We start from the raw sequence: 27,034 nt of genomic DNA, 5'->3' as shown, positions 1-27,034 counted from the left end.
CAAAAGTTCCCCATGCTAGACTATTGAATGGCCAGAGACAATGATGTGGTTGATTTGTACGCCTAACAAGGCTATCTTTCAACGAGTCTGTTGATCATTCGGAAAAGAAGGGGAACGTGAGTGGGTCCATCAGGGCCTCCTGAACAACCACTGGCCTCGGTCACCCTCCATGGCATAGGACCCATGTTTCCAGTGTTGCACGAACTCGAGACGCCAAATCCTCAACCGCACATCTGCACCACCAAAAAGTGTCCAGCGGGCCTCCTCTGGAATTTCTCGTAGGCAATTCGAGGATTTCAGGCAGCAGAGTGCTTTCACCCTTGCCCAGGAGACTTAGAGGACCCCACCGATGATCGACATTTACCTCTATTCTCACACTTGCAGTATTGAAAGAAGATTGCCCTCGCGTCTACCCCGGTCAAAAACAGAACTTCACCATCCCAAGAGGCGCTTCCTATTGAAACTGGCTCATCCTTGTCGACTCTGGCCTCGACTTTTGCTTTAATAGCTCGAGCATTACAATGCTGGCCGAAGAAGGCGAATTTGAGAGCTCATCTAGTCGCCAGTGGCATTTTGACTTCTCTACATGCTCCTTCATACGTACGGAATCTGACATCTTACCCCAGCGACGACCACTCCAGAGCAATAGTGGACCTTTGTCTCGTGTCTTCTTTTATGAGACTCCATCCGCCACATGCCAGCGCAAAATTCCACTCGATAGAGCCAAAACAAATCGCTGAAAGGTCGACGCAACTTCATACGAGCTTTCAAGGAGCTGCATCCAAGGTGGCCCGTTCATATGAATATTCCAGAGTCCTTTCTAGCCTAAATCCGGGCGTCAAGACCACAAAGGTCGGGCTTGCCTCGTACGCAAATTGCCTCGAACTCGTCTATGGATCGGACGACCAGCATGAAGGGATCAACGAGCCCCTTCACAGGAGCGACTCGAGCAGCACAGTCCATCAACATTGGACCAAGAGCGCATAGCAAGGAGCTGCACTTCCTCTATTTCCCAGCAATTGAGCACTGCAATGATACCATCAAACAGATTCGATCGCCTCTACCAGAACCCGAATTCAGACCTGGCCTCGTCCGAATATTTGCTGCAAAGAGAACAAGTTCAGCAATAATCGAGATTGGATTTTATCGTATATCTGATCAAAAAAGGCCCCAGAAGAACTCTTTTGAGAAATATCACGAAATAAGTTTCGGGATAGGAGGCTTGAGAGCATTCGACATTGTCAAGAGTCTTTTGGGACACTCTCTTCGAGGACGTTCAAATTCAGAGACCAGTGATGAGTGTCCGACCGTGTTTGTTCACGAAAAGTTCGCAGCGGTCGTAATGACGATCGGTCTCGTTCACATGTGGATTGATAACATGCCTATGCCATACGATTATTTAACGTCCCTCCTTGAAGGTTCCTGGGAGAGAGCAACGAAGGTCTTTCTAGACAGCCTCAGATCTCCCACGCCATATTGCTGGCTCGACTTTTTCCTGTACGGCAACCAATTAACGCCAGTTCCAGACCCGCATGGTCAGTGTGATGACACCTCAATGTTGCCTTTGACAGGGAAAAATGGACGATCCAGCCGAGACATGATGCCGGAATCTTGCACTCGCACACCGGGCTTGAGGTCTTCTCCATTGAACGAGACACGCGAGAAGCCATCCCCCGATCAATCACAAGTCAGTTCAAGTGTACAAGCTAGCGGAATCGTTGAACATCCAAGCAATGACTCACAACAATTATCAATGCTTATACAACCTGCGGAGAGCTCTTCCGAATCGGACCTCCCCTCATCACTTTTCGCACACCCGGATGTGGAAGAGGCTCAGCATCATTTACTCTCAGGAGACGCAACAGACGCTCAAACTTGGAAAGCAAATACACTAGTATTACCTATACACAACAAAGTCATGGTTAAGAAGGATGCTGACACATCTGTCGGCCCAATTAGAATGATCGCTTCTATTGCTGCGAAGCGAAAGGCTGCCATTGAGCGGAATTATGAATCTATTTGTCTATCTGACTTGAGACTCTGGTGGTTTGGAATGCCAGCTACCGACGCAGAAATAAGCAATCCAGATATATGCTGGTGCAAACAATGCTTTCTATTTGGACCGTCTGCCGAAGACCGCGTGTGCTTCGGCACTGGCGACGGCTACGTCGAGGCATGGACTGATACGCCCGAGCCGAAAACCTTCTCGCTTTCTGCGTCGGCCTGCTCTTGCACCACGCTACCCTTTTTCTCAGAGACCGTGGTCGAATTCGATTTCTACAAATCCGACCCGCGAAAACTAAGAGACAACCCCGAGAAAAGAAAGTATCTTCTCCATTGTCGAGACTCCCATATATTCATCCACAAAGATAGTAAATTCAAGCGCATTGAAGATAGAAGCGCTCAGCTACATTCAGATGTCTTTGGAAAACGTCTCCTCCAACTTCCATCGTTTGGTCACCAGCGCCGATCCTCAGCACCAGAGAATTCTATCGTTCGATTGGGAGAACATTCCCGACCCGCGGAGAAGGCTGACTTTAGTAACCCCGGCAGCTCTAATTTCACCTTCGCAAGACCAGAATCTGATCCGAGCCAGTCTGATGTATCAGTTACTCCTAAACCGGCAATCCTGTCGGACGAAATATGCTGGTGCCGCGATTTCTGCTGGGTTACCAGTATACCTGGAGCATCCAGAGATCAAGCCCGTGACAGTCTTGGACGTCGATTTGGGACCGAGATTGGACACCGAGTGTTCTTCGCCAGCGCCGAGGGTAATGTTGAGGTTTGGACTGACCTAGAGAAGCCGAAGAATGCTTTCACTGGGGCCGAAAAGACCATCTGCAAAATGGCTCCTCGACACATGTCCACAGTCGTCAAGTATTTCTCCAAGGCCGACAAACTGACCAAATCTATTTCCAAGAGAGTTTACCTTCTCAATTGCCGAGAACCGCCCAAGTGGCCTCTCTCCTTTGGAGGAAGTCGTGCCTCGGGCGAGAGTGCCACAACAGGTGTGAAAGGAGATCCAGTCAGAATAGATTTTGTTCCCCCCCAAAAAGAGGGTTTTGTGTTTGGGGGAGGAAGCCCAGCGACAGTAAATGATACAAAAAAAGAGACAAAACTCAACTCTATCGATTCAAACCTTCTTCATCCCCCGCAGTCTGGCCACCAACGACGGTCCTCGGCACCAGAAGCACTCGAGAGCAAGATTGAACCAAAAACAGTTTCAGCAGCAAAGAGACATTACCTAAAAAATGGAAAAGTAGCCATCGTGAGGATCCCTCCAGGGGATTTGGAACATCCCTGCATCTAGGCTTTTGCCAAATGCTACCTGCTTGTGTGCTTTTCATCACCCTTTGGAAAGCCAACAGCTGGCTGTGACCGTTGGTCTTTGTACATTAGCAACATATATCGATCTGTATCGTCCCTCCCTGCCACCTACGAAGGTGAATTCTGTATCAATTGTCCAAGCCTTCAACCATCATAATCACTCTCGATCACCAACTGTCCCAACCCACCCATAGACGACGAGTTGATACCTAGCATGAATGCAGGTGTCATCCAACGTGTCACGTAGATTTTATTTCCTGCCTGCTCGAGTATCAGATGTCACAATTTGCTTGAAGTGTCCTCGGCACCCCAAAACTGTTCCTGTATAAGCCATGGAGCAGAGCCGACCCTTTAGCCTTGTCGATCCGTCACCCAGCCAGTCGCGTTATGCGCCTAGTTTCTCCAGGCTGCATCCTCCCTGTCAACCAGTGCAAGATATATTGACGTTGACCATCGCCAGTCACAGCGCATTGCCAAAAGAGTCCGGACTATTCGCTCTCGAGGGCCGTGAGCTCTAGACGCGTGAGGACAGAAGTAACGTGGGATTAGTTTTAGCATTCTACCTACCAATCCCCTTGATCTAGCTCATCTGACCTGGATGTCGCTGGCCAGCTGCACCCACCTCACGTTGCAAGGCACATTGACCATTATGATCGCGAAGCTGTATCGGAGTCGACTCCAGGCACCGCCGACACATTGCAACATGGGGGCTGGACGGCTTAAGCGCTTGCTCGAGACTTAAGCTGTGCTCCACACGTCTTTGTCACGAGTGAACAGAGTGTTCATTTGGACCATTACTTCAAGGAAAGATACTAGCCATCTAGTCTCCACTGGTCATATCGACAGCTCAAATTCCAGTTCAGCCGCGAGGAAATGTCCCGACTATCGAGCCACGACACAATCTCAGAAACCAGGGGCTACTCATGACATTCACGGATATGCAGTGGTCCCAGAGGAAAACACCACACGGTGGCCAATTGCCAGTATAGTGGCGAAAGAATTATGGGGAGCAATACATAAGCGTTTCGCGGCCAGAGTTTCTGGCTTGTAACATCTTCCTACTGGCTTCATGTGCCATTGTTGTGATCCTCTAACCTAACAAGAACAAGAATCTGGCCCAAAAGCCTTATCGCATCTCAGTCAACACCTGCTCTCGATCTACGCTGTGATCATGGAAGCCACCATGACGTATGTCCTTGCGGCAGGCCTCGGGTAACCGAAATGGTCCATTGATGACACCTGGAAAAGGAAAACCTCTCTTCGATCCTGCTAGTTGCGGCGGTCTTGGGTCATTCAAACCACTCCCAAGGATGTCATGTACAATGTTCTTTGGCATCTTTCGGCCCCGCTATCACCATTGAGCTTCTTGCAGTAGATCCGATCACCCAGGAAATTGTTCGCTACTTTGATTGCAGCAATTCTATTGGTGAAATGACAGCACCAATGTCTTGAACAAGCCTATGAGGCCTGGAATACAGTCAACAATCAATGCAGGCGTCTTCACTACAGGTGCACAAGTCGAATTCTTGTGCCCGACCGGCTACTGTACCTTTCCGACAACTTATAGCACAGTCTGGTACTGTAGCAAGTGTCAGGACGTGAGAGATCGGGTCCAATATTCAAAGGTGTGTTCCGACGGTCAATACCACCTAGGTTGTGGTAATTCACCCTTCCTCCGTACTAGCCTGCCCTCAGGATTGAACGTCCTTTAGGCGCGGCCAGCCAAATCTGAGCGTCATGGGAGTCTTTGGTGGGGACTTTCCTATTCAAATTCTGGCAGGGAAGACTTCCTTCCAGAATCTTATACTTGACACTGGGGAGGAAGATCTCGATGTTGGTTGTGAGACCGCGGCCGATAATGCCACAGTACATTGAGGAAGGTGAAAGTTGTGACTTGTGCACAGACCTACAACGCTACAATCATATCCGGGAAACTATTCAAGAATCTGACAGTGTCTACGCCCCGCTCAATATACTGAGGTGCCTCAGATGATAATACCCCTGCTAGCCTCGTCGACAACCAGCCATTGGCTTCTCCACAACATCAGCGGGAATCCCACTGAAAAAGTCGCCGCAGACATATCCTTTCCTCAGTCGATGCTAGTGGAACAGTGCCTCTATGTAATTGATTCTTCTTTCACCTTCGGCCTCGAATTCGACTACCTCCCACTCGTCTCCACCGGAAACCTCACTGCGCCAAATGAGCACGAGCCTCTCCCTCGTCGAATTCGAAAGTCCCCAGACTATACAGATGATCTACAATTCCATCAAAATGACCTTTGGGTCGATCGATGCCGCGTTTCAAAGCGTCACGCAATCCATGGTGGTTTACATCCGCAGAATGGGAACTCGAACCATGGTACGCAGGTAGAAGGCCAGGTGTTGCATCATGCAAACTGTCTCCCTGTCAGGTGGGCCATTGGTGGCGTTTTCGGCATCATTGGTTCTTTCACTTTGATATTCTTTGCCCTTGATCAAACAGAGATATGGAAATCGTCACCCCTCGCACTGATCTTCCATGGCCTATATGGTCCAGCCGGGCTCGCTGTGGCACAAGTAATGATGCTCCGAGTCTGATTGACGATGAGAAGGGAGTCATGAAATAGGCTACAATTAAGGAGATGGAGGATGCCTCGAAGGATATCTTGGTCCGGCTGGGCCGGAGTAAGGACTCATACTTTGGAAGTTGGTGGAAGTAGAAGATAAAAGAGTAAGGCACGGAAGAGAGTTCGAAAGGGAACAAAGGACGAATTAGTAGCCGACCTTGAAATACACCCCCACTGGCCACCTGAATTGTATATTTCTGGCTGGCGGGGAAAATAGCGGCATTACCAATTTTTCCCAATCGGGACCTCCTCCTGGCGCGTCCGCCTGCAGCGGCGCGTTTCCCACTTAGCGAAGACCTTATAGGGAATTTCTTCATCGAACACGACCATCAGACTCTCAATTGTCCTGGGAGGGTTCTTTGATTCCTCTCATCCTGAGAATGGATCAAGACCGATACCTACCGTCCAAACGACGTCGCACCTCCAGCGCAGACTCATCCTCATCTCGAAATTCCTTCGCCGACCCAAGATCCCATCCTCTCCCGCGAAGACTTTCCGATTCGACTCGATCAAGGCTGCATTCAAGAAGAGGGAGGACATACTCAAGTTCCAGAAGTAGAGATGCCAGTCGAGACGACACACCTCATCGTCGCCGCTCAAGGAGTCGTTCTTCTCCGAGGAGACGCTCAAGCAGAAGTCCAACTGGCAGCTCAACGTACGACTCTGCACCAGAACATCAACAACTCTCCAGGTCACATACACGACGGCACTCCAGATCCCGGTCGAGATCTTACACGTCCTCGCTAGATCGCCCACGCTCTCAGTCTCGCTCAGTCTCGCCTATTCCGCAACCATCAGAGAAACCAAAGTCCTTGAACTTTACTCCGCTACTCAATATCTCCCGTGCCCATGCAAGAGGGATCACATCTCTCAAGTTCTCCCCGGATATGGTTCTTCTGGCCACCGCTTCTGCCGACAATGCCATACACATCTACTCCGTTCCTGCAGATCCAACATCCGATACAACCTTCAAACACTTGCGCACCCTGCGCGCTCATCTTGCAGGCGTCAATGCCATCGCATGGTCTCCTGTCGGTCCACCTTACACACTCGCCTCGGCCAGCGACGACAAATCCATTCTCCTCTGGTCTCCATTGGCCTCCGATTTTCCCATCTCCCCCTCCCCACTCACCGGACATAGCAACTACGTTTACTCTCTCGCCTTTAGCCCCAAGGGTAACATGTTAGTTTCGGGCTCATACGACGAAGCCGTTTTTCTCTGGGACGTGCGCTCAGGCCGAGTCATGCGCAATCTACCCGCTCATTCCGATCCCGTAGGTGGCGTGGACTTCCTCCGCGACGGAACTATGGTCTGCTCATGCGCCGGCGACGGTCTGATCCGCATCTGGGACGCCGGAACAGGTCAGTGTTTAAAAACACTCGTCGACGAGGACCGACGACCCGTGACCGCGGTGCGTTTCACACCCAACGGTAAATTCGTCCTCGCCTGGACTCTTGACAACTCCATCCGCCTTTGGCGCTACACGGAGGGCACCTGCGTCAAGACCTACCAGGGTCACCTCAACCAAGAATACAGCCTCTCCGGCACCGTAGGCAGCTACTCTCACTTTTCAAATGGTCTTCGGAGTCTCGAGGCCTTCGTCGCCAGTGGTTCGGAAGACGGCGACGTGCTTGCATGGGACGTGACGAGCAAAGAAGTCCTCTGGCGCGGCAGGGGCCACATGGATGTCGTGCTCGGCGTGGATTTCGGTCGGACTAAAGCCGGCAAAGGCCTCTTGGTTAGCGGCGGCAAGGACCGTGACATTAGAGTCTGGATCCTTGAGGGCGAAGATAATGGCCCCGACCGGATGACAATGACGGGTGGTGATAACGATATGGATATGAACATGACGATGGATATGGACGGGGATGGAGATGTGCACATGCACGGTGGACATGGTGACAGTGATAGACATGGAGATCATGATATGGACCGAAGTGCATTAAGGGAGAACGGTGTGCTAGATACGGATACCCCTTGATCTTACGGCTGTTCTGGCAGCAAAGATAACTATCTGGCTAGCTAGATAAAAGAAGCAAGACGAAAACAGGGGGGAAAAAAACAAAGCAGGTATCTTTGTGGAAAGCTCCGTCTCATATAATATTGTACTCCCTATCCGTTCTCCCTCTTTCATTTGGGCTTTTGGTACCACGTCGATTTCAAAAATCTCTCCATGAATCAGTCGATCAGATCGATACGATTCGCAACCAGCGGCTTTCGACCACATGGCCATTTCTAACCTATCCTATCCCAAGAACTCCGTCCACGTTTGATCACATCTTATCCTGCTCCATTCCATTCAATGCGGTGCAGTTATCACACACCAACGCCCCTCTCTTGCGCATCCTCGAATATTTCCATGAGCACAACAGTGTAATGTATGACCGCATATGCATGGCGTAGATCCACAACCACTTTTCATCTTGCGGCCCGATAATTGCCTTTCGCTTGCTCGGCCTTGAACCCATCGCGCTGACTCGGCAACGGTGCGCGCTTTCGCACGCCCTCGTTTGCGTTCGTTGGTGAGTTGATCGCAGAACTTCCTGCTAGGATTCCCCCACCGCCGAGCCCGGGAATACTCGATGAAGAGAGACCAGGCAGTCCCATTGCGGCATTGGACGGCGACGGTGGTAGTTGGCCGGGCGCCGGGGCTGGAGGGGGAGTGAACCCAGGAGGAAGATTGAGTTTGGTAAAGTCGATTGGCGGCGGGGGTACAGATCCTGAACCCAGACCGGGAGGCATGGGCGCTGACGATCGTGCGTTGTTGTGTGGTTGACCTGGTTGAGACATGGCCAGGAGGCGTTGAAGGGATTCTGCATCTACGCCGGGCACGGGTGGGAAGGGTAGAGGTGGAGGCGGAATCCGAGCCCCAGCCTGTTGTGAGGGGGCGGTGTTCGTTGCAGGACCGTTCTGCAGACCCGGAAGCAGAGACAATGGGGGCGGGGGGATATTGATGCCAGGCACGGAGGGTGCTGGTTGGGCCGGTTGGGTGGTTGTGCCGTTCAGACTCATGTCAGACAAGCCGGGGAGGCCTGGTATTGAGAAGCCCGGAATACCAGATTGTTGGCTTTGGACAGCAGCTTGGTCTTCCAGTCCTTCCGCTTCGTCTTCGGCTTCTTGCTCTTCCTGCTCCTTGGCCTGTTTCCGGCCGAATTTCCGATTCCAAGTTCCTTGTGCCTCGGCGCCTTCTTCACCCAGGTGGAATTGGTCTATGAAGCAAGTTGCCTGGCCCGGCTGAGATCGTGACCAGAACCGTGTGTAGTGATCATTTGACCCTGAGGAGAGGATATGTCCCAGCGGATGCCAATCGAGGGACCATATCGACGAGTCATGTGCGTGGGGGATCCGGTGGGCAGGGTAAATGGATTGGGCGGGAGCAGAGCGTGGATCGGCGGAAGCATACGTGGATATTGATGTTGAAGAAACGCCAGGCGGCGTGTTGGGTTCGGTCAGGAGGTAGGAGTGCAGTGACCCGTCATCGCCGCCCGTGCTGATTAAACATGGGTGAATCGGATGCCATGATAGCGTGGTGACGCCTTTCTCGTGCCCACGGAGAATAGCCACATCTCGCATCATACGGAGATCAAATATGCGCGTTTGACAGTCCCGGCCAGCCGTAGCAAGAAGTTGGTCACGGAGTCTGCTGAATACTGTGGCCGTAATGGCATTCTTATGGCCATGAAGAGTCGTCAGGTTGCGTGAGGTACGAGGATCCCATAGTCGGACGCTGTGGTCTTTGCTTCCCGAGACGACGAGGCCTTTAGTTGGGTGCCAGTCACAGGCCTTGACGTCCCAACCGTGGTCACTGAAAGTAGATTCGTTGGTGGAGGAGGTGAAATCCCAAATCTTTAGAGTATTGTCGTCCGATGCAGTGACGAATTTGGTGTCGGTTGGCGCAAAAGCGAGATCTCTAATGGGCGCGTCGTGACCTTTGAATTGATGGGGGTTATTCAACGTTTGCTGCAGGTAGTAGACTGTTCCTTCGTCGTTAGCGGCGACGAGCCAATCTTTTCGATTCGACCATTCAGCAGCGCGGAGTGAGCTTGAACCCATAGCCGTGACGGTCTCAAAGTTGAATGACATGCCATTCCATAGCATGAATTCACCATTGTGAACACCAGCAAGAAGTCGGCGTCCTTCAGGCATCCATCGAACCACCGTGACAGGCTTTTTAGATTTTCCCAAAGAAGTATGCAAATGTCGAACAGGTATTGACTCGGCTGGAGAGTCAAGCTTGGCCGGTGGGGGCAATATGTCGAAGACGTAGCTTTGACTTGGTCGCTCCTGTTCGTAGTGATGGCTCCCCTTATATGCCGGTTTTCGATTGCTCATCCACTGAACGATGGATGAGCCATAGTCGGTAATTGGACGCGGCCTCCTGCGGCGGAAACCACCTTCTGGTTGGTCATCTAAAGCATTGGCCATGGCAAAGAAGATATGGGCTCATTGAGTCGGTGATTTGGACTCAAAGGGCCAGTTGATGGCGTCCGGTATGCGAGAGAACGGGAGTGAAGGGAAACAGCCGTCAAACGAGAAAAGCGGGGGTTAAGGATAGATGTGCTAATTTCAGGCCAGCAAGGAGTCTCGAATCTGAGAGTTTGTCAAAACATTTAGATCAAGTGATACATGGTGAAGGGACCGAAGCTCAAAGTAAGTGGTTTGCAAGTCCATATGTGCATATATGAGGTCACGTGAGGGAGGCCGGTAAGGTGGACATCAGTTTACCGTGTATATATAAGTTAACGTGTTTTATTGAACTAGATTCTAGATCTACCATTTTGCAGCCCAATTACTAGTACCGATTTCGCTCAAATTCCCATATTTGGCTTGCCATGAGAAGAAGTAGATCATGGCCGCCAAAGGCTGTCCCACAAACACAAAATTGATCCAAAATATACAATTACCAATGACTTTGCCAGTTCCTTCTTTCTTGGCCAATGGTTCTGTACACTGGATCAAAGGTAGCTGAAGGACCATTCCAAGGAAAGCGACACCAAGAATACTGTGAGAAGGTACACCCACAGCCAGCTCGTGGAGGAATCCGGAGAACACGAATACCCAGGCACTGGCTGCTTGGTGTGACCATCCCCGGCCCAACAGTGGAGAATAGATGTGTCTGCGCATGAAGTGGTAGACCGGTTTGTTCCAGGTAGACCAATACATCTTCAAACTTGTGCTGTTCCACCAGTCTTCGTAGAACACCCGATCCCCGAACATCATGATTTCCGCCAAAGCATTCAAGAAGGACTGGAACAAGGCAAAGAATCCAGCCAACCAAACAATCAAGGATATGGTGGAAAGTTTCATCAATCGCTCTGCAATGGCGGAGAAGTCAAGCACAGCCATTCCCCCAAGAGAATTGTGTAAAACGGGGACCGCATATTGCGCACAGGTGAGCCAAATAAATACACTCAGAGCGACCACTTCCCCCAAGCGTTTGAAGAAAAACGACCATCTTACTCTCTCGGTCCGTGGATAGCATGGTTGATAAACCAGTGTTGGAGCCCACCAGAAGTAACATAAATTGCCCAGAGAGATATTCCTGGGATAGGGGCATTTAGAGTAGATCTCGGGCAAAGCTGATTCAGGACCCCCCGGATGCAGCATAGCATGTCGAAGATCTCGATTGGTGAATGCATAAGAGCAAGTCTTCAGCCAAACGACAATGGCATGAAGTTCGCTGATCATGCCCAGACCGGGATTGTGGATATGGTAGTACACCACAGAGCTGGTGATCAATAACGCCAGTGAGGCATTCAAGGTATGTGCAACTGCAATCCACCACCAAGTATAATAAAAATCCTTCTTCTCTTTCTCGGTCTCGGGTGTTTTCCCGTCCGGGTCAGTCTTTTTTCGCCTTCCAACAACTCCTTTGGCGTTTTCCATTGCGACTCGCTCAATGATGTAGGCGACAAATAGATGACACGGAGTGAGAGCGTAGAGAACCAGCGCAGTCTTGATGTCTTGACTGCGCAGGTTCGACTTGAGTGTGATCAGGAGACCGTACTTTTTAGCATTTTCCACGACCAGACGTAGATTCATGACAATAATCGTCAGAACCATGAGGTTGCGAAATCCGATGAAGCTCGGTGTCTCTGGCGTCTCATGGCTCAGGCAGGATGGTTGCACCTTGGAATGCAAAGCCGCAACATGACGGTACTTGCTGCGAAACTTGGGCCCGGGTTGGGATTTATTGATAGTTCCATTGGGAACTTCGACGGGTGCTTTGACATCAGTAAAGGCCTTGGTAGTCATGTCGTGGGCCTCAGTGACCATAGTATGTACGTTTGTTGTCATTGTCAAGTTGGTTAGATGATGATCCATTGTGAGAGATAGAGTCTCCTTCTCTTAATCCCCGCCTTCACCCATCAACCACAGTCATCACCCTCGTCCGAGTGGGGGAGGACGATACAAGAAGAAGGGAGAGAAGTCGGTGGCTGACATGACGGAATAGGGAGGGAATTTGAAAGGGATGGGATGCATCAGGGACGCGTTTCTAGGCGGGATGGCTAAAGGCAAAAACGGGAGCACATGGCGAAAAGGTGGTATGTAACACGACACCTGCTGCACCACTGACCTGTGTTTTGCTGCAATGTACACACACTGGAGGCGTGCACATCGACGAAGATGGTGGGGAGCGAGCCCATTTTCGACTTGTTGGGGCTATCAAGATCAACCGCAGATTGGCCCACACCGAAAATGCATGTGCTAATTCCCCCAGCTCTTCGTATGCGACGGTATATTATCGCAGCTTATAGAGCAGGGAAAATCTTTTCATTCACTTCGAAATACCAATATTACAGCACTGAGTGACGTTGACATCCTTCTGTACCACCTGTCCGACGTCCCGTCAACCTGTCAACGGCTCTGCTACGCAGCTCCCCAGTCCTATCTATTTGCGGCGACGACCGTATATCAACAATACATCTTGAGGAGAGACTGTTCCTCCCGGGGGCTAGCTTTGAGCCTCGTATCTTTTGGTTTGCTGATCCTCGGTGGGAGAATCCCATGTGCAGAAGTCGAATTTCGCATGTTTCAGGGATGAAGCAATCTTCTTCGCTGGAACGGACGCTTCCGTCATTTCGTTTTCTCTTCCACGGCTTCGGTGATTGTCTCCTGTGCCTTCCTGCCCTCGATTTCCTCGTCATTCTCTCCTTCACTAGGCTCGCTCAACAGCACTTCAATCTCATCCTTCTCGTCCGGTGGGCCCGTTCGATCTGGATCAATGGCTAGCTTGCTTATGTCGACCCGAGCTTTCTCGCCTTCATGCATCTGCCATTCCATCAGTTTGGAGAAGGCACCGTCAGGTCGACTGCTGAGCTCCTTGTAGGACCCCATTTCGGCCACCCGACCATCACTGCCAAGACAAATGATAGTGTCAGACCGCTTGATTGTTGAAAGACGGTGGGCAATCGAGATGGTGGTGTTACTCCCCTGAAGCAATGAAGCGAGTGCCTGATTGACGAGAGTTTCGGATTCCGCATCGAGAGCAGAGGTAGCTTCATCCAATATCAAAATATCCGGTTGCTTCACCAAAGCCCGTGCAATGGCAATTCGCTGCTTCTGGCCGCCCGACAATTGTGTTCCACGGGCGCCAACAAATGTGTCCAAACCATCAGGGAAGTCGCTGATGAATTGACAATTGGCTCTTCTCGCCGCGCGCATGATTTCTGCTCGAGTGGCGTGAGGTCTCCCGTACGCGATATTTTCCGCAATGGTGCCCGAGAATAGTACTGGCTCTTGCGAGACAATGCCAATTTTCCTTCGGAGAGATTTGACATTCATCGTCGAGATATCCTTGCCATCGATCAGGATTCGACCTTCTGTGGGTGTATAGAACCGCAAGATCAGGGAAGCAATCGTACTCTTTCCTCCACCAGAGGGACCGACAATGGCCACGTTAGAGCCTTGAGGGATCTCAAAATCGAGATGTTGAAAGATTTTAACCGCAGGCCTGGTAGGGTAGCTAAAGGAGAGATCCTCGAACCGAATGGGTCCTCTTGCTGATACCACTTTCTGGCCCTTGGTCGGGGAGATGGTTGGTTGGCGGTCTTGCAATTCAAACAATCTGGATGCTGCTCCAACGCCTTTCATGAGCTCTGAATAGAATGATGAAAGCCCAAAGAGGGACGATCCGGCGTAGACAGTGTACATGAGAAATGAGGTCAGTTCACCAATACTGATTGTTCCGTTCGACACCATACCACCACCAACGTAAAGAAGCGTCAAAACGGTCATGTTTCCCATAAACCCTGTGGAAGAGAAGAAAGTCGCGCTGATCAAAGACTCCCTTTTGCCCAACTCGAATATTTTTCGTACTTGTGTATTGTACCGATGGACTTCGAGAATTTCGCCTGCGAAGGCTTGTGAGGTCCGGACATTTCCAAGTCTTTCTTCGGCGATTTTGGTGAGTGTTCCAAGATTCTTTTGAATCTTTCGACTCAGGTTCCGGATGGCTCGCCCATATAAGAAGGCCCCAATGGCCACGGGCGGGAAGAGCAGCGCCAATATTCCAGTTAGTTTGAGAGACACCCACGCCATGAGACCGAATCCGGCTGCTCCACTGACGAAAGCACGAAGGCCATCGGAAAGATTTTGGGTGATAGATTTGCCAACAATGATGGTGTCAGAACTGAGTCTCGAAATCAAATCACCAACCCGATTTGCATCGAAGAACTCTGCATTTTGGACGTAGGTTTGCCGAAAGAGCTTGGACCGGAGTCTAGCAACAATTCTTTCTCCAACAATTCGAAGAATGATAATTCGCCCATAGTTGGCAGCGGCACCAGTAGCGAGGACCCCAACGAGAGCGGCGTAGAATGTCGTCAAGCTAAGGCCAAAGAGCATGTCGGTTTTTTCTTCGGCCTCTGGACCTTCAGTCTTTGCTCCGCCTTTGGTGGCGATATCCAAGATCTTGCCGATAGAGAAGGGAATAGACATGGTGATCCCGGACGAAATCAACAGGAGCAAAAAAGCCCATGCCAGGACTTTGGCTTCTGGTTGGGCAATTTTAATGAGTCGCCATACTTCGCCCAGGCCCGCATTTTTGCCCGCAGAGCCTTCTTTTGACAGTCTGGCGCTCAAATTGACGTGCAAGGCCTGACTCGCTTTCTCACTTTTCTGAAATCCTTCCTCCTCATCGGCATCGTCATCGTGCGACTTTGACCTGGCCTGCTCTTTAATGACGGGCGTTGGAGATTCACGGAGTGCTCGACAGCTCGAAAAACATCTGGCCTGCGCAAGTATGCTTGAACGAGAGGATGTAAAGGGTGGGAATTGTGTGAGAGCTGATCTGCCTACGTTATCGAATGGACGGGCGACGTCGAAGCCATGGGAGCTTCGAGATTGCGCGTGAGTGTGAGGCGGATATGTTATCCGTGAGTGTCGAGGAGAGGAATCGTATAAGGAGAGAAGAATTTTCTGATCCAGTTGATTTAATCGAGGTCCATGTTGAAAGGGCCGAACACCGAGCAGCACAAAGCTGCGCGAGGCTAACATGCCGGTGATGGGAGGGATAGAAGAGGTTAACGAAACAAAAGGATCTCTCCCCTCCGCTTCATGTCGGCGACAGCTGGGAGAAAGAGGGTTTGGGGAGGGACACTGGCAGAGTGACGTTGAATTCAAGCAAATACTATGACATTGAAGAAAAGAGATGAGAAGAGGTGCCTGCGCCGACGTGGGTCACTAATGACGATGCCACGGGAAGATGATTGACCGGCCCAGCCAAAGGGTACTTAGGTAATCCACATTCGGCAATACACATTCAGCATTGACAAGCGAGCAAGTTGCGAATAGGCCGGATCAAAGTCCCTTACCCCCCTGGTCACGGGTATTACACGCCAACTATCAAACCACCTATATCTTTCTAGAAGAATCCTCGTTAATATCGAGCACCGACGCGAAAGGCAGCGGCGACGACCCTTGCCTAGATATTCCATAACCTCGCACCGAGTCCACTGTGTTCTTCTTGACCGTACCATTACGGCCTTCCCCGTATTGTGCACAGCGTCTATCTCCAAATTTCGTCACCATGCCGATTTCCTACGATAAATGGGATAGGCTCGAAGTATCAGACGACTCCGATGTTGAGGTCCATCCCAATGTCGACACCAAAAGTTTTATCCGAGCAAAGCAACGTCAGATCCACGAACAACGAGCCCAGCGAAAGCACGAAATAGAAACTCTCAAATATGAACGGATCATCAACGATGGCCTCTTGGAACGCATCAATGCCCTTCTGGATGCGCTAAAGAAGCACCAAGACGATGCAAACAAGAAGAATCCTGATGAGATTGTATTTCAGTCGCTGATCGAGAGCGCCGGCGATCCTGCCAAAGATGAACCACCCAAACCACCAGAGGGCATTTACACACACGAGAAGGAACCACAACCACGCTATTCCCGGATGATGGGGACTTTGGTTGACCAAGTGAAGAAGGAGATCGATGAGAAGAAGTCGACAGATCGCTACAAGGATTTTGTGGAGGGAGTCGGTGGCCACTTGACAAAGGTTCAGAAGCTACAGCAAGATTTGCTGAAGCGACTGGCGCAGTTGGAAAAGGAAGCGAAAGCCAAGATTACGAGTGAGGATATACATGATGGTTTTAATTCCTCCCATGTGAACAAATCGAAACCGAAAGCCACCGAGAAAGAGAAACCCAGAGAGACAACCAAAACAGTCGAACTAATAAATGCACCCAAAGGGTTAAGCTCGGCGACACGAGATGCCCCCAAACCCCCAGATGTTACCGTCTCTTCCGGCGCGGAGGCAGATATCGAGGATGATGCACTGCTTGACAAACATGAAGGCGAAGAAGGGGACGGAACGAATCTGAAACTTACGCCGGAGGGCAAACAGTTTGCCAAAATCAAGCTAGGTGACTACCGAGCATGTCTCCAATTCATCTCGGAGCATCCAGGAATTATGAATGAACGAACACAAGACGCATTGATGATCGAAGCATTCAATGCCCAAATGAAGGGTCAAGATACCTATGCTCGAACTTGTGTCCATCAGAGTCTTCTCATTCAATATTGTCGGCAACTCGGCCGGGACGGTGTTGCAATGTTTTTCAGGCGCATCACAACAAAAGGTCATCAAGCCCAGCAAGTCTTCAACAAAGATCTAGCCGAGACATATGGTCGTATCAGAACTCGAGCAGCAGAATTAAGCAAGGAGGAAGGTAATGATCCAGCTGGAGTGGAGCAGATCCAACTGCATGCGGTTGAGCCTGGCACAGAAATCCACATCAACGTCCCACAAGCTGGCTCGGAGGATCCTGTTGAGCAGCAAGCGCGTGAGATTTTCGACCGTTTCCCACCAGGGCTGCAACGTGCTCTCGAAAGTGGCAGTCTGGACGAGGTGAACTTGGTGCTTGGAAAAATGAGCGTCGATGAGGCAGAAGAGATTGTGGAATTGCTGGGCCAAGGTGGAATGCTGAGTCTTCAAGAAGGTGTCATTGATGCTACCAATGAGGAGGGTCAGAGGAGATTGAAGGAAATTGAGGAAGAGGAGAAACGAAAGAAGTCGGAGAAGGGCAAAAGCGTCGAGGTAGAGAGTGAGCCTGGTGAGGCTGTGGAGGCGTCCTAGAGACGCAGACTGAGGTAACTGTGGTAAGAGCATGTTTGAGTATTAACTGACGTGGGCGAGAATGATCTCAGTACATCTAGATTCAGGTCATGTTCCGAAGAAAGGAATATATCAAAAGTTCAAACTCTTTTGTACGAGAGCGTTTTATAATCTGGGGGGGAGATATTCAGGCGGAGGTGCTTAAGCCTGGGCCGAGCCAGCCGCCAACCTCAGTCGCTTCCCTTCTTTAATATTCTCTCTCTCTTCAAAGATCAAACTTTGGCAGAACCAGCCGCTCGTGCGAAATGGGTGTGCTATAAACCGTCCACCTGCTCAGTTGGTCCGGTGTGCATGCAATGGCTGAATTCAAAAAGCCATCTTCAGCCCAGAAGCGGTGATGGCGTCGCCAGGGCTATGCTAGGGTTTCTGCACGTCCCGACCCTCCATGAATTCTGATTGTTTGGACCCTGACTTTTTGAGTCATGGGCTGGCCGAAACCTGATGATCTAGCCCCAAACAATCAGAAGCAAATATCGAGCGCATGCTTGGTGGTATTTTGATTTTGCTTGCACCGTACGACATGTAGCCTCTGGTCCAGCTCAGCCAAATATGCATGATGAATGTGAGTGTTGAGGAAGACATGGATGGTATGCGGGATCCTGGAATATCAATCCCGGGTGCGAGCAAAGGGAGAGCAGGAAGTACCTCTTTGGCAGTAACGTCACAAGACTTTGGTTCCTTTTTCATTCCTTCCTGGTTTCTCTGGCCAAGTCTGGCGCCTTTCTCACGACGGATTTCTGAGCCGGTGGAAACAGGGGTCTCAAGCCAGGAAGAGAAAGATTCAGGAATGGTCAGTTCTGGTATAACTTATCTTTGACATTTTTGGGTGGGTATATCTTGTGTAAATAAATAGATAGATAGCTTGGAGGTAAATCTCCACTGACAGGCCAGGGAAAGTGGTGGTTGTGGTATACTCCGCCCTTATACGTATTTGTACGTATATTGATTCCCTTCCTGTAATCCAATAGGGACAACGACAGATCGATTTCGAAGGAGAAAAGCCAGACCCAAACGACCTGAGCCAACAGGTGGTTTCGACGTTTCCAGAGGTTAATTCAATTAGCCGTCACGAATGGAACAACAGCACCCAACGCCATGAAAGGTCACTCATAACCTAGACCAATGGCACCGACAACGACCTATTCCCGCTCGTACTTGAACAGATCAACAACCGGTTCCCTAAAGGCGCCTGATTGCGCCAAATAGATCAAGAATAACTTCCAGACCTTCTCCCAGTCGAGAGGAGGATGAGGTAAGACACGGCTGGATGAACAGTAGGATTGTTACTGTTCATTAATTTCCGCGCGAGAAAACGATGGACCAATTGACGAATGGCAATGAAGGACAAAAACAATTCGCAAGAATGTTCATTCACATCATCATCATCATTCTTGTGGCTCTCTTGCTGCTGAAGCTGGGTCTCGGTGAGCTCTCACCATTTGCCCAGGGTTTGTGCAAGAAAGGTTGTCCATCAACACTATCCCAGTGGGCTCCCTCCACGGTGGCAGTGCTGCTTCGGTTTTGGTTGCCAAGGTGAGCCTTTGGAACGGGCATGAGATCGATTGTGCTGCCACGGTATAGAGGCCCCATGAGTCGATCTTTTACAGACTTGTTTCTTCGTGGCATTGCTGACTGGTCTGGGGCAGGCGCAAATTTGTCGACCTTGTCTGAGCCGTCTTTATTCTTCTCGCCTGCGAGGATGGCGCGTTCCTGGTTCATCTTTGCCAAATGTCGAGAACGTCGGAAATGAATGGCGAAAAATGTAATCAGTCCAATCACTAGGATTGCGGCGACAGCAACACCAACACCCAGACCAGCCTTGGCGCCGGTGGTCATGTCACGTTTATAAAGGTGAGAGACAGGTGAGGCCATAGATATCGAAGGTAAAGCGGCCAGGAGGATGAGAAAGGCGTAGGCCTGGGAGCGAGACATCATGGATGACGGTGGTGTGTAGGATCGACTGAGTGGGTAAGAGATTTCACGGATGTGTGGTGTCTTCGTCCAGCGAGAGGGAAGCACGTTGGAAGGAAAAGAGTGTCGATTGAAGAGAATCAAGTCAAGTCGTGTGGGAGTGAATAGAGTTGAGAAATTGGGAGGAACGAAATGTCTGAGCACTAGGTGTTTGCAAAGATGAGGGCGAACCGGAAATCGAAGGCGCGGTTGAAGAGGGAGGAAGGGGAGAAAATTCGGTCGTACGTCCTTATTCAAAGGTAATGTAAGAGAACGAGCCGGAGAAGAAAGAAGTTGAGAAGGGTATGAGATGGAAGTTGAGATCTTCCAGATTCCCGCAAGCCTTCAGGTGTGAACGCCAACAGTGAGACAATGATACGGGGGCAACTGGACGTGACTAGCCGAAATGAATTTTCCTGGGCCAGGAGGCTTGCAGGCTTGTTGTTCTGAAACGCTGGATGTGCCCCTGAAGTCGGGGGTTTGGTTGGTGGAGAATGGATCTGCTGAGTGTTTGTCAGGATCGAGAATAGAAAAAGTTGTCAACGCCAAATGTTGAGCTGAAGTCTGACAGACCGCGGTGATTGGATGCGGGGGTTCCCTTTGAACAATGCTGGGGAATCCTGTCCCACGGGCTCCAGCTTGTCTTTAATGCGTCGAGGTTCAGGTCTCCCGGTTTGATGAACGGTGAAAGTCTTGGTTTTCTTGTCTTTGTCTCACCCGAATCCATCAGGGCGCTTTGTTGTACTTCCCCTGACCCGGAGAGCCTGGAATACATTGTATTTTGTTCCTGTAGATCCCACCTTTTTCTGAGGCAGCCCTTGGTATACCGTACGCGTTCCCATTGCCAATCTCGAGTGTCGCAAGCTGGGTATCTGCATGTGATTTCAGGAGAGGGTATGAAGTTTCAAGCTGCGCCTCTTTCCGAGAGGGAGTGGGCGTAGACCCCAGCTCCCTGGGCTGAAGGCCTCAAGAGTCAGGGAATCGACGAGCACCAGGTTCATGGGACTTGAGGCTGATTCAATTTCATTGGGGGAGATTGCCACTAGCACGGACTAAGAGAGGCTAAATGACCGCGCGATGCCCGTTCCTGAATTTCCTTTCGCAAATACAGATTTGCAGTAAGCCGCTAGACGCTACTAAAAGAGATGGCCAAATCAAGTCTGCGGATCGGGTCCGACTCTCCGACACTAGCAGATAACATTGCTGGCCTCATGGCACGTGATATCGAAATGGTGAGATATCGCTTGTCCAAGAGCATCAAATGAACATCATCACCATCGCTAATCGAGTCTCTAGAGTGTGTCCAACAACGCCTTTGTACACACTGAACTCTTCGGGGAATAAAATCCTTCCCCGAAACGCCATCTATTTGACATCAGTTCGCAATCTCAACAAAGTTGCCAGGATGCCACTCCTGTCACGACCAAAAATGCTGTGAAATTCCACGAAGCTCTGTGTCATCGTACATTGTCCTCGCCTGTTATCTGAACCAGTCGGCAAATTTCTTTTCGACAGGTACATTGCACAGTTGTCCTACACTGTGTAACTCCAGGCAATTGCTGGTGCACATCCTGTTCCAGTCTCAATCTTCCCAGTCGTATGGGATTTCGTCGTGCAAGAATCCTCTATATCAAGTGACCCATTTTCCGGGACAACAAGATATCCACCCGCATCGGAAAGTGGGCACAATATCATAGTCCGAGTAATCGATTGTGCATCTTACTAACCACCCGTTGGCCAGAGTTCAAGACATGTCGGGGCTCACGCAGGGCGTGTTGGTCATTCTCTGCGCTCGGAGCGAGGCTGTGTTGAAACATTCTACAATCGAAGGATAGTGGCCTGAACCCTTTTTAACATGTGCCAATGCTCTTGACCTGGGCAACCGTCCACGTCACGTGCTTTGGTCACCTTGAGACCAAGTCTCCATTCTTTAGATATCTCCCAGCAAGAAGCTGAGGAGGCTCCCGACTGTAAGGCCACCGACAAGCATGAGTCCCATAAACCCACCTGCCGCTTCACGCTCATCCGGTGCAACCCAATCCCCAGATCCCATCATACATTCGCTCCCTAGATAACCATTCGTAAACCCAAAGAAGAATTGGACAATGATCCAGTAGAAAAAGTCACTACTGACAATGGCACCTGTACCCTTGATGTTGCACAAAAAATACAACGGGATAAACAGGAGTCTGGCCACGGAAAGGCAGAATAGAGCAAAGGGGTAATAAGTCAGAGACACCGCTTTCCACAATGTCACCAGTCGGCCAAGTAGATCTCCAATATTCCATAACAAAAACGCCGTTGGGATGAAGATGGCCGAATCAATGCTGCCCACTGATTGGATCGAAGTGGTGAAGACGGGGAATACCATAGTCACGGCAAAGCAGATGAAGACTGCAGACGCCAGGGACGGCATCTTGAGGAACAGAACGGTGAGTGGAACCGATGGACGTTCGTCAGGCTCTGCGTTCGCGATGTTTGTTGACCTCGGATGTCCTGTAAGGGCATCTCCTTCCGACGATTCATCTGCTGTGGATTTGCTTGCCGATACAAGGCTATCGAGATGTCCTTTCCTCCCCCAAAGGTAAAAGAAGGCCAGCAGAGCAATTATTGAGATAGCTGTAGCAGTCAGGAAATAAACCAATGCAGAAGTCGGAGACTCATCGGCACTCTCAGCATCGTCCAGTTTCTTTGCATGGACCACAAACACTGACATAATCTGTGCCAACGGTGGGAGGACCCCTGCCACAGCCTGGCCAGTCATGATGGCCTGAGTGTATTCACTTCTCCCAAACCCTGATGCAAAGGAAAACAATCCGTTTTGGATGAGTCCCGTTGAAAAGCTTGCAAAGAAAATGGCCAGGAGTAGGAATCCAAAGTATACCCCGGCCGAGGTGCGGACCAGTGTAGACAAGGACAAGACCGCGAAGACCACCGTGTTGATGACTAGTGATGCTGATATACGCCGGGGGTATGATGCTCCCTTCTGCAATTTTGTCAGGGCTATCATCGATGAAAGGTTTGTGACTGTTGACACCGATATCTCGGCGGCCTGAAAATGATTCAGGATCCACGTGCTCGTTCGGAAACGGTGCTGAAAATATGGAGCTGCAGCTAAAAACATATTCCTAGATTACCATCAGCGATAAAGGTCTCGCCAGAAGTCAGGTTCCAGCTACCAAGCCCATAACATAGCCACTCCAAGTAAGAGAAAGATCGCGTATTCGATCCATGAAAAAGATGCTTCTGTCACGCTATCATCGTCCCCTGCAACATGTGTACTATCACCATCTCTTTCTGGAGCGCTCTCAAGAGGTTCATATTCCGGCCTGGAATGGAAAAGACTTCGGATTCGGCCCATGGTAGACAGTTCCGGAAGCTCAAACGCTTGTTGATCTTGCCGGGCTGTTGTGGGCATAAGGATGACGGACACGGCCGTCGAGACTCAGTATTCTACCGTTGCATCGTTCTTTTGATCGTTGAGTAGGTCATCAAACTGAAGTGGCGTTTTGTCCAGGCCAGAGACACAGTGTTTGGCCTTGCAAAAGAGTGTGACTCGTGCATTGTACCGGTGAAGATGGGTGTCTGACGTCGCATAGATGACAGCCCAAACCCCATTTTGGGAAAGGGATGATGCCGCCCTGTGCGCAGCTTGGCGAATTGTATCCCTCGTCGATCCACTAAAACTGCGAGGAAGGCGAACCCATTCAGTTTATCGTTATTCCGCTGACAATTCTCCATGCTAGCAGCACTCGGATACCCTTGCTAATGCTCTATTTTTCCCTTGTGAGTCATAGACAAATTTCTATTCGCCAAATACCTCCTGTCCGTGTGGATTCCGGACTTATAATTCTACTATTCTGCCGTGTCAGAGCAGACGGCTACGATTTCGGTGCAAGTACATTCGTCGTGGCGGATCTGTCACCCGATGGCTGTGATATAATTTCATCCATGTATTGTTCCTCAAGTCCACGTCTCGAAATAGAATGCCAGGTATTCCATGGATTCGTCGTACTAAGCAGTTCGCTCATATGTTGAGGTCATCTAAAGTTGTCCTAAGAACGGAAATCTTTGACAGATCGATCAGGACAATGGCAAGGAAGTTGACTATATGTACACTCTGCCTTACTTAACATCACGAAATTTAACACCAATGTCCTGCTGAGCTGTAGTGCTCTGGTTGCCGGCGTCTCAAATCATTTTTCTCACCACCAGCGCGAAGCTCTGATCCTACAGGGCCGACTTCTCACAATCCGGACGATGGAAACCCCCCAACCCAACAAGAGCTCTCTCGGCGTCACCCTTGGCACAATATATTTCACCGGCTGGCCCAGCGCCAGTGACCTACGCAAATGAAAACGGCAAGCTTCAAGCAACGGACATGTCTGTTCCATATCAGCCAGCAGGCGGACAAAGATGTAAAATGGCACCCAACCATACTACCATCCACCGTCATATTTGGATTATGAGTGTCTCACCTTGGCTTTGTACCAGGAATTGATCGAACCTGATCTATTTTTAAATGGCCTGGCACAATTTTCTCCCGGGACTTTGAAGATGCTGATTTTACTGCCGAAGACTGGTACTTGATTGAATTTATGCTGAACAAGAGATTGGTCATGCAACACCGCTCAGCAACATCCTGGGCCCTGCAGCACCACCGCGATGTACATACAATTATGCATTCAGCACTGTTCGGGAGTTTCTCTACTTTTTGTCAGAAATTGACCGGATTTGAACTTTCTATCTCACTTGACTTACGAGAATCTCTCGCACTGTTGCTGCAAAGCACCACAAACCGAGGCTCGCAAGCAGCTCATCTTCGGAAAATTCAACGGAATCTTCCCCATGCCGGCATGGCTTGAAGCAGGTGTCCTTCAATCGTGGGCGCAGTCCTTACTTGTGCCTACATTTCCAGCTGCCCGGCAAACACCACGCAGCTTATGTGGTAGAACTTCCCACCTCTCAGCATCCTCGATCAACCGAACCAATCCCGCAAAGACGAATCCGAAGTCCGTGGAACGCAGCCGGCACCGATCCCTTGAACAGCACCAGTATTGCTGACGATAATCGATGTATCAACAACGAGAACGACGACGACTTGGAGGACTGCGGTCCGCATATCAGCTAGAGATGATCCATCCCCCTTTCCAGGCCGATCTGTTCACTTCTCCTGGGGCGGAGTAATCAGACCGTCGGTCACAACAACAGCTACGTGACGACCCGCTCGCCACTGGCTGGTGAGTCTCGTTTCGCCATGTTCGTCTCCCAATTCAATGTCACCTCTGTCCTCATCGTGAATATCAGTGGCAACACTGTCTCAGCCTTGTAGCCCAACACAAGCACCTTCGCCCGGGACACTGCCGTCAATTGGACCATGTCCATCGCACTCACCAGCTTTGATCTTTACGTCACATCGTTCAATTTGTCCCTTGCGAATCCTTATGTCTATGCTAACCCGGCTTTATATCAGGCTGGTTAGGGAGTGAGCGGCTGTCCTGGAGAGTTAGGTAGCGACACAGGCGGCTTAACATTCTAACTTCTCAAAGCTACCGAGCTTCCGTACGATGTTCCCGTCCGTTCTTTATCATACGTTGGCAACATTACGTTCAAGAACTCTCCACATGAATCTATCAGAATTAAAAAAAAAAAAAAAAAAAAAAGAATGTCCAGCATTATCATTAATCTAGTCATAACTCATGAACTTTTGGCCCATACGGCCGCTTTGCCCAAACGACCCTCGCTATGCTTGGAACAACAAGAAAAAGATTCCCAATCTACTCCTCCACTTGGCTCTTGAACGCCGCTATATCAGCGGGTGTCAGCCACTTCTGGTCCACTGCTGTGTCCAGGAGCTCCCTTGCACTCTCTGGCATCAACGTCGGGGTGGTGCCGTTGATATACCCCTCCACCTGCTCCAATGTCCTCCATATATTCATCTGCAGCCTTTTTGCTGCCCTGCTGCTTCCGGGCAGGCAGGCCGCCCTGCCCTCTCCCTTGTTCCTCGACAACATGTCGGCTAGCAGATAGCCCAACCACATGACGTTGGATTTGGGGAGGAACCGCATGTACTTGTCCATTGGCTCCAGCTCGACCCCGTCCAACTCGGCCCTGGCTTGGACGCAGATCTCTGTCGTCTTTGCCCAGTCTCGTACCGTGCGGTACGTGTCATACTGTCTCTTTTCTGCTTCTGTCCGGCCCTCAATGTCGTTTTGTTCCCAGTAGACAATCGGGTCGAAGACGATGGGGTCTCCGCCGGAAGAATCGTTGCCGACATGTGCGCGAGAAAGGGTGTAGTCGATGACAGTGACTTCGAGGTTTGAGAGGCCCAGCGTCACGTCTGGTTCCGCCGTCATATTTCCAATAAGCTCTTCAGTGGCATCGATTGGGCCGTCTCTCGTTCGTGGCTTGAAGCAGACGTTACCGTTGTGTAAGTCTCGGTGTTCGAACTCAGCCTCGTCTTCAGCGTGTGCAAGTGTCATTGCTGTCTTCCAGAAGATGTCGAAGGTTTGGAATGCTGATGGTTTCTTGATCTTCGAGATTGGTGTGCCAGCGTTGCTCATTTCGATGATCACGTACAGCTGGTCAGGGGGAGTTGTGTCGTTCGGATCTGGGTTAATTGCATCTGTTGGGTCTGTTGACTTGTACAGGTGGAAAGCCTCGAGAAGGACATCTGGATATTTTCCGCTGACGACTTCGACACCTCTGCATTGAGCGAAACCATACAATGGCGTAAGAGTCAGGAATACTCGGACCTCCCTCGTGATCGATTCCAAGTCAACGATGTCATCTTCGGTAGATTTGTCGATGTTGAATGGAATGACTTTAATAACGGCGCCGCCTTCGTCGGGTGAGTCTGTGGCCTGTTCGAAGTCTTTTGGGTGGAGTTTAAAGACGTCGGCATATGCTCCTTCTCCAAGCTTTGTGCAGATGTATTTCTTTCCTATGCTCCGACCGAATTCCTGAAAGTCTTTGACTTCTCGTTGAATCAGCCCGAGCAAGGGAGTGAGTGCTTGTGATCTTTCCGGTGTGAGCGCCTAGGGTCTCAGCATTAGAAGCCACGAATTGTGCATCTAGGGAGATTTTGTAGTGTACTGACCGCCATTTTCCTGGAGGGTAAAGCTTTTCGTCGCCCTCGAAGCCGCGGATCGTGTTCAGCCGGTTGCTTTTTGGGAGGGGAAGGATGTTCTTGAACCGGCTGTACCGGTGTGTCTCTATCATGCTTGAGTTTCAGTTCATCCATCTTGTCCACGATGTGATTTTCGTCTCCTCCCCCGAAAAGATGGAAATGCATCGCGCGCGAGTAAGCCATGGCTGGTTTCTTTTTGCCGTAGATCTTGTCGAAACGGCGGCCAGGCCGCTGTTGGTTGTGCAGCTCGCTCAGGGCGCCGAAATCCGCCATTTTGGTAGAGAGACGATGAACTCGACAAAGTAGGTCTGTTGCTTACCCGAAGATTGTGATATCGGCTAGCGAATGGGCATCGTACCTTAGTCCCGATAGCGTTAGCCGATGTCGTTACC

General features: G+C 50.4%; 9 protein-coding genes across 9 annotated transcripts; 3 read left to right on the top strand and 6 right to left on the bottom strand.

The window, feature by feature from the left end:
• Positions 1-910: 910 nt before the first annotated feature.
• Z518_03863 (uncharacterized protein) lies at positions 911-3,310 on the top strand (the record flags this gene model as incomplete). Its single annotated transcript, XM_013417572.1, has 1 exon — positions 911-3,310. The coding sequence occupies one exon, from the start codon at positions 911-913 to the stop codon at positions 3,308-3,310; it is 2,400 nt and encodes a 799-aa protein (XP_013273026.1).
• Positions 3,311-6,313: 3,003 nt separating this feature from the next.
• On the top strand, positions 6,314-7,915 carry Z518_03862 (uncharacterized protein; the record flags this gene model as incomplete). Its single annotated transcript, XM_013417571.1, has 1 exon — positions 6,314-7,915. One exon carries the CDS (start codon positions 6,314-6,316, stop codon positions 7,913-7,915), a length of 1,602 nt encoding a protein of 533 aa, XP_013273025.1.
• Positions 7,916-8,352: 437 nt separating this feature from the next.
• On the bottom strand, positions 8,353-10,359 carry Z518_03861 (uncharacterized protein; the record flags this gene model as incomplete). Its single annotated transcript, XM_013417570.1, has 1 exon — positions 8,353-10,359. One exon carries the CDS (start codon positions 10,357-10,359, stop codon positions 8,353-8,355), a length of 2,007 nt encoding a protein of 668 aa, XP_013273024.1.
• Positions 10,360-10,704: 345 nt separating this feature from the next.
• Z518_03860 (uncharacterized protein) lies at positions 10,705-12,258 on the bottom strand (the record flags this gene model as incomplete). Its single annotated transcript, XM_013417569.1, has 1 exon — positions 10,705-12,258. The coding sequence occupies one exon, from the start codon at positions 12,256-12,258 to the stop codon at positions 10,705-10,707; it is 1,554 nt and encodes a 517-aa protein (XP_013273023.1).
• A 753-nt stretch (positions 12,259-13,011) lies between these two features.
• Z518_03859 (uncharacterized protein) lies at positions 13,012-15,432 on the bottom strand (the record flags this gene model as incomplete). Its single annotated transcript, XM_013417568.1, has 1 exon — positions 13,012-15,432. The coding sequence occupies one exon, from the start codon at positions 15,430-15,432 to the stop codon at positions 13,012-13,014; it is 2,421 nt and encodes an 806-aa protein (XP_013273022.1).
• Positions 15,433-15,964: 532 nt separating this feature from the next.
• Z518_03858 (uncharacterized protein) lies at positions 15,965-17,524 on the top strand (the record flags this gene model as incomplete). The annotated part of the gene is made up of 1 exon (XM_013417567.1): positions 15,965-17,524. The coding sequence occupies one exon, from the start codon at positions 15,965-15,967 to the stop codon at positions 17,522-17,524; it is 1,560 nt and encodes a 519-aa protein (XP_013273021.1).
• Positions 17,525-18,934: 1,410 nt separating this feature from the next.
• Z518_03857 (uncharacterized protein) lies at positions 18,935-19,495 on the bottom strand (the record flags this gene model as incomplete). Its single annotated transcript, XM_013417566.1, has 1 exon — positions 18,935-19,495. The coding sequence occupies one exon, from the start codon at positions 19,493-19,495 to the stop codon at positions 18,935-18,937; it is 561 nt and encodes a 186-aa protein (XP_013273020.1).
• Positions 19,496-21,443: 1,948 nt separating this feature from the next.
• Z518_03856 (uncharacterized protein) lies at positions 21,444-22,931 on the bottom strand (the record flags this gene model as incomplete). Its single annotated transcript, XM_013417565.1, has 2 exons — positions 21,444-22,641; positions 22,693-22,931. The coding sequence occupies 2 exons, from the start codon at positions 22,929-22,931 to the stop codon at positions 21,444-21,446; spliced, it is 1,437 nt and encodes a 478-aa protein (XP_013273019.1).
• A 2,359-nt stretch (positions 22,932-25,290) lies between these two features.
• Positions 25,291-26,915, bottom strand: Z518_03855 (uncharacterized protein; the record flags this gene model as incomplete). The annotated part of the gene is made up of 2 exons (XM_013417564.1): positions 25,291-26,550; positions 26,613-26,915. The coding sequence occupies 2 exons, from the start codon at positions 26,913-26,915 to the stop codon at positions 25,291-25,293; spliced, it is 1,563 nt and encodes a 520-aa protein (XP_013273018.1).
• Positions 26,916-27,034: the final 119 nt, after the last annotated feature.

Source organism: Rhinocladiella mackenziei, assembly GCF_000835555.1.
Source record: "Rhinocladiella mackenziei CBS 650.93 unplaced genomic scaffold supercont1.3, whole genome shotgun sequence".
Taxonomy (NCBI): Eukaryota; Fungi; Ascomycota; class Eurotiomycetes; order Chaetothyriales; family Herpotrichiellaceae; genus Rhinocladiella; species Rhinocladiella mackenziei.
This window is presented reverse-complemented; position numbering and strand designations above follow the sequence as displayed.